The 11,556-nt window shown below is 43.1% G+C and overlaps 1 protein-coding gene across 2 annotated transcripts in view; it reads left to right on the top strand.

The window, feature by feature from the left end:
* Positions 1-11,556, top strand: part of GSK3B (glycogen synthase kinase 3 beta) — a 67,907-nt gene that overhangs the window by 51,228 nt on the left and 5,123 nt on the right. For both annotated transcript variants that reach the window (XM_083593669.1, XM_083593670.1), the window contains 2 exons: positions 2,817-3,003; positions 8,670-8,768. In XM_083593669.1, the coding sequence (XP_083449795.1) occupies positions 2,817-3,003; positions 8,670-8,768 (286 nt within the window). The remainder of the gene's footprint in view (positions 1-2,816; positions 3,004-8,669; positions 8,769-11,556) is intronic.

Here is an 11,556-nt window from a genome sequence, read left to right on the forward strand (position 1 = left end):
AGAGAAAGGGCAACCTGATCTTCATGAGGGCCTGCAGTTATAGTGGAAGCTAGAATGCATGCTACAGTACATTATAGGACATATTAAGTGTGAATAGCTTTTGCTTACTCATGGAAGGAGTGAAAGATAGAGTCAGCCTGAGTTCTGCTAGACAAGTAAAAAAAAGAAAGAAAGAAAGGAATGTTCCACAGTTAGCAGTTCATCTAAAGATAGTAATGAAGAAAAATACAAAGCATCATTTTATTTTAAAGGAGGCAAGTATACCTAAAGCATTTCAACCTTAGATTGAATTTCCACCTGATTTCATATGGTGGTGGGGTACAGTTTTATTTGACAAGCTCTAGGACAATATTTGGGGTTCATAAAATTTGGGGAAAGTTTTGGTTTAATGTATATTCAGATTTGAATGTGGGATTTTCAGTAACTTGATGGATTATGTATCTGGAAAAAAAGAATTTGAACTTCTTTAATGGAGATGATTTCCCCAAAATTTATGAGATGAAACGTGGTTTTTTAAATTTATTGTGCTTCAACAACTCGGTCAAGACCCCACAACTTGGTCTCGCCACAATCACAGATGGACAACACAGCCATTTTCTCTTACTTGTGGCAGTGAAATTGTTTCTAGGATGTGTAACCTGAGGCCCTCCAGATATTTTGTTGTTGGACTCCATCCGCCATCAGTTCCAACCAGAACAGCCAGTGAGCAGGGATAGTGTGAGCTGTAGTCCCACATCACCTGGGCCACAAATTCCCCATCCCTGTTGTAAGTGAAGGGGACACCTGGTAAAAATGTAAAAGATAAACCCACGTCACAGGTTGCACTTAAAAGTAGCTCCAAGGCGTATGTCAGGGCACAGATGCCACTGTCTCTTATTCAGGAGTTGCTGCCGGAGTAGTACCAGGAAAGCCAGATGCAGTAGCTTCTCATTACCTCTCCTAGCCCAGCAAGAGGAGGAGAAGTGCTGAGTTTTCAGAGGTGTTTTGTGAGGTTGCTTAGCCCTTTCCTTTTCTCCCTCTGCAGCTGGGTTCTGAAACTAGAACTAAGCACAAATTCAGTTTAGGGTAGGGGAGACAAGTGAGCTTGTGTTCATGACATTTGCAAGTGGGAATAGTTAAACATTCCTTCCCCTGTTGATTCTCCCAGACCAGTTTTCCCTCCTCTACATTGATACTACATTGACGTGTGTGTAGTTTTGATTTTTAAGAGTAAAGAAAAACTATGGCTGTGAAACATGGTAATTTCTTCCTGGGTTGAAAAGAGCATCCCTGCATCCAACACACGTGGGGAGAGGACTTGCTTTGGCTTCTCTCTTGGCCTGAGCAGGAGAGGGGCTGATATCATGGTCTGTTTTAGAGGTCCACAGGATTCCTTTCAGACTATGGTATTACTACTTATTCCCACAGTTGTCCCAGGCATGAAAGTAAGCCGCAGCCTGGTTCAGTCTAATAGTTCTTGCAACATCTGGGCACTGCAGAAGAGTTTTGCTTATGTGATCGTTTGCCTACCTTAACTTAATTCTTGTCTTTTAATTCTTCAGCTTTTTTACTTTCCCTCACATATGTAAACTAGCTTTCTGTACGAACTCAGAACTCTTGATAAATCCCACCAATAGCCTATACCATTATTACTGATGAGGAGATTCTTGACGCAGTTTATGTTCTGCTGAATTTAAATATCTTCTCTTCAAAATCTGTTTGAGCAGATTTGCAGTTGATTTTGCATGTGGTATATGCTATTGCTTTGGGGTTTGGTCCAACTTTACATGCGTGGGAATCCGTTCCCTCGGTGGGGTTTCTCCTTCCTCTCTTCCCGCTAGCAGCCTTCCATGCACCCAAAAATCTGCTCCAGAGGATTGAGTATCCTTTCTGGGCAGATTTTGGGTGTGTGCAGGAATGGGGAAGAAGGGGAACCAAAAGTCTCATTGCAAAAGCAGGTTTCCACTGTGCAAGTGAGCTGCCGCAACTGAATCTCATCCTTTGTGTTTTGTGAGTTGGATTTGCCAGTTTTTGTCCCACCCTTGTCTCAAGATTTTACATATACTGTTGGCTCATGACATGTATTGCACCTGTAGCGTAGGTGAAAGAAAATGCTTAAGGAACCTGTGAATGTGTGGTTATTTAATTTTTATGTGTGTGAGAGAGGAGAAGGTAGATGGAGTGCAACATTGGTGACAAAAGACTGATTGTGAATAGTAGAAATATATGCTGTTTGACCTGACCTCCAAAGGCAAATGTCTGAGAGAAAAATTAGCTGGCTGAGTACCCTTCGGCAATACTCCCAAACGCCTAAAATTTGGAAGTTATCCTAATTAATTACTTGCTGTGTATTATTAAAGGATAAACCAAAACTATGAGACCTGATCAGTGTCCCTACCAGTCAGCATAAATCCACACCCAGTACAAAATCAGTTGGTTGCTTAAAAGGTGGAAATCTTTAAAAGTTTTGCTTTCAGTAAATGCTTCAGAACGTGGTCTTCAGAAAATCCTGCTCATTTGCTTTTCTCTCTCCTCCAACCCATATGCATGGCCGACTGCATTCCTGTTATGTTTGGAATGGATTATTTCTCTCTTCCTAAAAGTTCTTCTCAGCTGTGTCTTGTGTTCCCCCCACCCTGTGACCTTGTAACTTCACCTTAGTACAACAACCTTCCTTGCCCTTAACCATTCAACCCTAGAAGCTTGATTAAGCTTCAGTACTCTATAAGCTAATGTCTCATTCCTACTCTGAGCGGTTTAGTTCCTCAGATTCTCCGTCCTTCAACGACAAGAGCAAAGAAGCGTATTGATGGACTGTCCCTCTTGTTCTGCCGCAGGTCTTCCGGCCCCGCACTCCACCAGAAGCAATAGCGCTATGTAGCCGTCTGCTGGAATATACCCCCACGGCACGCCTGACTCCGCTGGAAGCGTGCGCACACTCCTTCTTTGATGAATTACGGGACCCAAACATCAAATTACCGAGTGGGCGAGAGAAACCTGCACTCTTTAACTTCACCACTCAAGGTAGTCTGGGAGCATGAAGGAAGATGTCCGCAGTTTCTTATGGCACAAAGATGGCATCATCTCAAATAGTGGTCAGAAGGGATGGATAGAAAGGTTGGGCAGCTGGAAAGAGGGGGAATATTTCAAAGCGTGAACTGGGTTGAGAAGGTGTAGAGAAAGGGTTAAAAAAGTCCGAGGGAGAGACTTCTTTACCCCTCAGTCAATTGGGCTTGATTGAAGAAAGGCTGTTTGACATAGATGCGCATCCGTAATCTCAATAGGCTGGTGCTTCTGTGTCATGATTGCCACTGTTCCTGGGACATTCAATTCCTAGTTAGTCACAGATGAAATTGCTTGTCAGATAGAAGATTGAAATATTCTTGGAAGAATAGAGACCACTGCTCATGTTCACATTTTTACCAGGAATCGTATTTAATAAGCTAATTGAGAATGTAACATAGAACATCCAGGAGTCCAGATTTAGGGGATCAGCTGAAATGCAGGCTAAGGAAGTATGTTTTCGCAGTTGCCTTGCACATGTTTTCAAGAACTGTACAATTGTTAGGGGTTGTAAAACAGAAGCATAATTTGTGGCCTGTATTGTTCAGATTCTTTGGAAAGATGGCTGCAACCCAATTACAATTACTCATATGCATTTTGGTTAACATAGGGTTGCCATACGTCTGGATTTGCCCATGTCGGCAGGGCTGTTTTCCCATAAAAATAGCTGAAAAACAGCATTTTTCTTCTTGCAATTTTGCCAAACAGCTTTGCAAAAAAGAAGCAGCAGCTCAACAATTTATGGCAACTATAGTTAACATATCAATTTAATTTGCACATGGTTAAAAGAGATCTGAAGCAAGAAGCATATTTTCTTTTATAGGATGCTATGTGTCAAAGCAGGCATTGGAAGAGGCATTTACGCTTGCATGTGAGAGAAGATAATATTTGCCATCTGCTGTCTTTATATTGGAAATAATTTTTTAAAATAAAATGTTACCTGCTTAATCAGTAGTACCTTTAACATTTATTTTTATTAATGTTAATTAATTAATTTAAAGTGTTTTTTTTAAAAAACTAGCCAGTTAATAATATCACAGCCCTATTTGAAGATACTCTTTTCTATGTTAAAGTCATGGAAAGGGCCATGGCCACTTGTCAGGTTTCGAAAGGGTGCTGAGAGTGCTGGGGTAGTATTTTCCAAGCGCACAAATGCTGCTGCTCTTGAGATGCACCTTTTCTGCCTTTAAAGCATTTGCTGCACTCTGGGTTATGGTACTTCCTTTCCTGGTGACAGTAAATGCTGCCAGTTCCTCTTGACCCGAGACCCACCATGTCAGCTTCCATTTCTGCATATATGAAAGTAACCACAAGACTGCTCTGAACAGCTTGTTAACTACACTGGATGTTTAATTTGCCTTATCTCAGCGCTGAATTACTTGAGGCTTACATTTACTTACATTAGGAAGAACTTACATTTACTTACATTAGGAAGAACTTCCTGACAGTAAGAGCTGTTCGACAGTGGAATTTGCTGCCAAGGAGTGTGGTGGAGTCTCCTTCCTTGGAGGTCTTTAAGCAGAGGCTTGACAACCATATGTCAGGAGTGCTCTGATGGTGTTTCCTGCTTGGCAGGGGGTTGGACTCGATGGCCCTTGTGGTCTCTTCCAACTCTATGATTCTATGAGGCAGTTCAAACTAATATTGTTAAAATCACAGGTATATCTTGGATTATTTCTGCTGTTCTGTAAATGGCAGGCTGGAGGGGAAATTAATGGTTGTATTCAACATAGCGTAAGCCTGCCATTAGAGGAAGTATTTCCACTTATGCAAAGGGACTCCCTTGCCTCTTCCCCCCACGCATGTGCCCCTTAAAACTATTATTGGGGTTCCCCCAACTTTACAGAGATTTGGGGAGAGGGGCTGAAGAGACCTGTTGTGCAAATGGACACCCTTGCACAAATGGGATGCGTTAGTTGGCTACGGCCCAGGCAAGCAGGCAGGATGTTGCGGCTCAGTTTTATCTGTAGGTGCTTTAGCAAGAACATATTTGGCTCTCAAAAAAACTGCCATTGCCACTCTGACTGCTGCTTAAGTCGATGGTTACAGAGGCCATCTCTGGACAGAGTGGCTGGGGAGGCCCGGCCGGATGGGCGGGGTTTAAGTAATAAATTATTATTATTACTATAAGAGCATTCTCGCCAGTATTACACACTTGTGAGAAACAGAATGCCCTTCCGCTGGCCCCAAGTATGTAGAATTTTATTGTGCAGTAGGTTGTCTTATGTTGGTTTCCTGAAGCAAATTTGCTAGTAAACAGACAGTACAGTATCTGTTTTTCCTTTTTGTTTTGTTACCTATTTTATATGTAAATTTTCACTCTACTTTCCATCCCTCAAAAATGTTTGACAGAAAGTTTAATCTCACATGAGATCTGTACTAATAGAATAGCTGCAATTCAAAACACATTTTGCAGCAATCACTGTTGGGAAATGCAATTTGGGGCAGGTGGGGGGAATATAAGGGCAGCTTAGGGCACATGTAGGCATTTAAAAAAATGCCTATTTTAAAAAGTCGTCCCTGAAAGACAAATTGGAAGCCCCCAGGGAGGGGGATAGAAGCAGCGATGTATCAGGAAAAATAGGGATAGTTTGGGCATAGGTCATTTGCCCATGAATATTGGGGCATCTAGTCTCTCTGAGTTGTTAGAGACAGAGGAGAGAACTGTTTTGATCTGGCTGGCTACCAGCAGACAGATTGTGATTGACTTCAAAAGTAAGTAATCCAGAAATCACACCCACCCACCCAACCCCAACCCCCATCCAGGGGATCTGTAGCCCTTGTGTCCTTATTGCCCAAGGAGTCCCTGTATGGACAAAAGGATGGATGGAGGGGACCTCCTGGCTTTTCCTCTCCACCATCTTATGGGGAAGCTCCTTCTTCTTATCTTTGGTCTCTACCAGGGCATTCTTCAGGCCAGGGGGGTCCAAACCTGCAGCCCTCGGGGACTTTTTGGGTGGCCCTTGGCAACATTCAAGAAAAAAACACCATAAAGCCTTTTTTAAAAATTGCACATGTCACAAATGGTTAATGAAAGCACATACTTCCGTCTGTGTAATGGATTTGTTTAATAATTAAATCCATTAAATCTAGTGTGTATTTAATTACATATATTTAATTACATATATTAATTGTGTATATTAACTAATATTAAATACACTTTAATTTTTAAAAAATGTAAATTTAATTCAGTGTGCGGCCCATGGATTCTTTACAAATAAAAATCAAATACAATAAAATTCCTGGTATAAAGCATCATTAGAAACTAAACAACATAACTGAAATAGAAGCCGCCACCACAGCCTGTCACATCTACCAAATCCAGCCTTGACCAACGTCCACCTATAAACCTCCCTGTCAAGCATTCCCACCAACCATATCCATAACACAGCTAAGCCCCAGCCAACCATTTTTCACCAAATGAACGCTGGGTCTACAAAAAAAATCACTGGCAGCATTAAACATAATTTACAGCCAGCTAATTCACCCTCCACCTCCATCTAGGGCAGTACAGTATCAAATAAACAGCAACACGTAAGTATTCTACAATTCAGTCTGTTACATTTTGACCAGTATAAATAGACATAAAATTCTGATTTGCGGTCCTGATTTATTGCCCTTTTTGGGGGGGTACTTTGAATATTTTTTGAAAAATACTTTATTAAAAGAAAATGTATGTATTACAAAACAAAATGAGAACAAATATAGGTGATATATAGCTAAATCATGAAGCACAGTAATAAGTTGCAGCATTTGATCATGATAATTTTATGTATGAGTTCATTTTTAATATTTTATAAATTCTTGGAAGAATATATTGATATGAAGATGCAAATGACTAAGTTTTAAATTACATTTCTGCTATAATTTTACTTTTTGTAAAGGCCTGTCTGTATAAAAAGGTATTCAAGAGACACCTGAAAGTCAAAAGTGAGGGCAGCTGCCAAATTTCTGCTGGAACAATGTTCCACAGCATGGGACTGGCGATGTTAAGCACCTGACTTTTAGTTGAAGCCAGCCAGGCCTCTGCAACACAGGGGACAATTAGCAGCACTCTTCTGGGTGATCTCATAGAATTGTAGAGTTGGAAGGGACCACCAGGGCCATCGAACCAAACTGCCTGCAGAAATAAAAACAAACGAGTGTCATCTGTACACTTTCCTCACCAGATGCAACCATCTGTGAAAACCCATGCAGATACAACAGCATGTCTAAATCAAGCCTCCCTTAGACAAGCCTGCACTTCCTTTCAAGAACAGGGCAGTTTTATGACCAGGATTCCGATCAGCACTCCTGGGTGTCCTCCTCATACGTGGTGTATCTTAGCTTCCCCTTTGCAGTAGCAGTGCTCTCCCCAGCCAAGTGTCTCCATTGCCAAGGAGATCTCCAAAGCAACACTGCACAATGTGCAAGAGGCCGCCATTAGAAAGAATGGGCATTAGCAGACCCATTTCTACCACTCAACATCTAAACCTGGTTGCTGCCCTATGCCTGATGTAACAACCAAGCAACCAACCATCTGGGTTATCGTTTCATTTTACCTACCCTACCTTCACAAATATCATTGGGAGTGTCTGCTTGGCCCGACTATAATGCGTGGCAACTCTGTATACTGTTTCAGGAACATAGTCCAGAACCAAATTAAGGTATACCTCATCTTCCCTCCATTGGTCAAACTGTGATATAATTGCCCTTAAGGTATCCTGGGCACAGGATCAATGCAAGAACCTTGACTCTGGCCCAGTACCATCTGAGCAGCCAGTGCCGATGTTTTAGTTCAGTATAGGTGTCACACACTGTTGTATGTCTGCCCCCCACCAGCAGTCCAGCTGCTGCATTCTGCAGCAGATACTGCTTCTGGAGCAGGCCCAAGGGCAGCCCCAAATACAGCACATTGCAGGAATCCAGTCTTGAGTTTAAAGATGCATGGACTACAGTGGCCAAGTTATCCTGGTCCAGATATTGCTATAGTTGGGGTACCAGACATAGCTGGCAATAGGCAGTCCGAGCCACAGTGGAGGATGTTAAGAATGCAGTCACAATTAAGCAATTATAATACTCTTTTGAAACTCACATTCCAAGGGCATGTCTGTAGCAGTTCATTTTTGTACTCTAGCTGAAATAGTACTAATAACGAGAGTTTCTTTTAGGGATTTGGAAGGTAGAGTGATTGCAATATAATACCAGCTGCTTCAGTCTCATAGTTCATACTCACTTCCCTTCAACATTATTGGTGTGATTTAGTGGTGTAATCGTACTAATCATTTTGCTTGTTTGTTTTAAATAGCTCACAGTTCCAAGAGCAGGGTGTGTGGGTGTAGAAATGCACAAATACACAGTCTGTACAAAAACAACAAGGGGGAAATTTAAATTAAAAGAAATGCAATATAGGCAATTTGGCAGATGTCATGGCAGAGAAATACCTTTTCAACAGAAAAGAAGATGCAAAGGATGACAGTCTTTCCCCAGTGAAGTTGTCTGAGCAGTTAGGGAAAGCCTGTTAGAATCATAGATTCTTAGCAACACATGGCCATGTGGCTGATGTGGGATAGGAGAGACTGTGAAGCGACCGGCAGAGGCTCCCTGTGGGCTGGCTGTGAATACTCTCTTCTTCAACTTCCTTCTAGAACTGTCAAGTAATCCGTCTCTGGCTTCGACCCTCATACCTGCTCATGCTCGGAATCAAGCAGCTGCTTCAACCCCGACAAATGTTCCAGCAGCCTCAGGTGAGACTTCCTTCACGCCTGCCACGTTTTTGCTTGCGAAACTATTCCACCCCCCGCACCAAACTGTCTTCCCTGACACGGTGTGTCCTCAGTTACTGATCATATCTTGTTTGCGAACTGAAAAGAGAAAAACAGCAGCCAATACCAATTGTGCTTGCTAGGTTGATTTCCATTTCAGACATGGGGTGAAGAAGGGAACACCAGCAGTTTCCACTCCAGATTTCCCATTACATCAGCATTCTGCAACACCTGTACTTACTGGGATGGTGCAGCCTGAGGATGGGGACAGGTTTCTTAGAGAGGTGAGGGCCACCACGTGTGTGCAGGATCCTTGCCCTTCCTGGCTCATGAATGCAGCTGAGGAACACTAACCAAGTGGGTCAGGGTGGCGACTGAACACGTTCAGCAAAGCAGGGTTGCAGCCTGCCATGAAGAGGCAGTGATAAGACCTCTGCTGAAAAAGCCCTCCCTGAACCCCACAGTTTTGTATAATGACTGGCCAGTCCCCAATATTCCATTCTTGGGCACGGTGCTGGAGTGTGTGGCCGCTTCTCAGCTCCAAGCTTTTCTGAATGAGACAGATCATCCATATCCATTTAATACTGGCTCCAGCCATGATTATGGGACAGAAAAAGCATTGGTTGTGTTAGTGGATGACCTACACCAGGAGCCAGACAGCAGGAGTTGGTTCTCCTGGACTTTTGATACCATTGGCCCTGGTTTCTCTGTGGGACACCTCACTGGGATGGGATTTGGAGGCATTGTTTTATGGTGCTTGTATATTGTGATTATTTATGTCTTGTATATGCATACCTCCCTATATCCATAGATCTCAGGGTTGTTCACAACATAAAATTACAATGTAAAAAACACAAAATACATAACAAAAATAAGAGCAAAGACAACCTGATAATCCCCCCCCACAACACATTTTAAAGGGTATCAGATGTCACTCAGCCAAAGGCCCAGTTAAAGAAGAACATTGTCGCCTGGCGCCTAAAGAAGGTGCCAGCCAAACCTCCCTGGGGAGAGAATTCCACAAAGAGGGAGCCATTGCAGAAAAGGCCTGCTCTCATATTGCCACCCTCTGGACCGCTTGAGGAGGGGCACAAAGAAGGGCCTGGTAGGCTCATAAGGAGAGAGGCAGTCCTTGAGGGATGGCGCTCCTGAGCCACTCAGTCCTAGGGGAGGTGTTGCTGTGGGTCTTCTGTTTGCTGCTCTTAACCTGAGGTGTCCCTCGGGGTCTGTCCTGCCCCAATGCTATTTCACATTTGCAGGATGCCTCTAGGAGAGGTTGTCCAGAGTTTTGGGGGTTGCTGCCACCATTCCATCTCTCCTTTCCATCTAAATATGACGAAGCTGGTTTGGTGTTAGTAACGGACTGGAGGAGGCTGAAAAAACCGAAGGTCATGGTCAGTTGAAAGGCAGATGAGGGACTAGGGATTCATTGTGTGCTGGAGGGGGTTACACTCCCTGAAAAACTCAGGTTCGCAGCTTGGGAGTATTCACAGATTGAACCCTTAATGGCCAGATTTAGGCAGTGGCCAGGAGCACATTTGCACATTTAAAACTAGTGCACTGTTCCTGTTCCTGGAGATGTCTGCTCTGGCCATGATGCCTTAGTTACATCCTGTTTAGATTCCTGCAATGACCTGTGTGTGGAGGCCTTTGAAAAGTGTTTGGAAACTTCAGCTGGTCCAAGATGCTGCAGCCAGTTTGCTCCCTGGAGCTAATCACAGGGAGAATAGAAACACTGTCACAGCAGCGCCACAGGGTACCAGTCCATTACTGGTTATGATCTATAAAGCCCTATATAATTTGAGTCCAGGGTATCTGAAGGACCTCATCTCTTATATGACCCTGCTTGGACTGAGATGTGCCGGGTCATCTCTCTTGAAGAAGGAACACAATTGGTAAAAATACTGCAAGCTCCTGGATGCTACTTCAGTCTCCAGCAGCAGAGCTAGATTAAGCAGCACCAACAAACTGCAGAACAGGTTCTTCAGGGGCAATGCGATGAATACCACATCCCTAGATTGTGTTGACCAATCTCAGTTTTCTACAACAGTACCTGAACCTCTGTTTGTTAGCACTCATGCAGACGACTTATTGGCTCCAGGTGTTTGTTCAGGGTGTTTATGGTTATACCTGGATCCGATGAATAAGAGAGGAAAAATAAAATTGATACCAGCCAACTCAAAACCCAAGTTAGAAATAAAAATGAGTGGGTAACCAGAACTACATACAGGATTCCCAATCTTGCTATGTCACTGATTTGATGCATAAAAGGGCCTTTCAATGCTATATTTTCAATCTCTCTCTCAATAAACCCTAACAAACAGTTTGTCCTTTTCACTGCTGATGCATAACAAGTCAAGTTTTAATAGCAGTAGCTGCTATGGTCCCAACATCTCTTTCCTGGATAATAGACGCTAGTTCAAAATGTATATGAAATAAGCATTTGTTTGCTTCAGTGGCTCCTGGTGTAGGTCATCCACTAACACAACCAATGCTTTTTCTGTCCCATAATCATGGCTGGAGCCAGTATTAAATGGATATGGATGATCTGTCTCATTCAGAAAAGCTTGGAGCTGAGAAGCGGCCACACACTCCAGCACCGTGCCTAAGAATGGAAGGTACCAAACGGGCCCTTTTAAAAGAGTGCCCGATTTCTCGCTGACATTCAGGTGTCTCTCCCCTTGCCACGGCTGCCTGAAGAGGCCTGCCCGCACGCAGCAAGTTTCCAATATTTAACCCGTGTCTTTGCTTTCTTTTGCGGTGTTTGCAG

The sequence above is a fragment of the Podarcis filfolensis genome, assembly GCF_964270895.1.
Source record: "Podarcis filfolensis genome assembly, chromosome: 17".
Classification (NCBI taxonomy): domain Eukaryota; kingdom Metazoa; phylum Chordata; class Lepidosauria; order Squamata; family Lacertidae; genus Podarcis; species Podarcis filfolensis.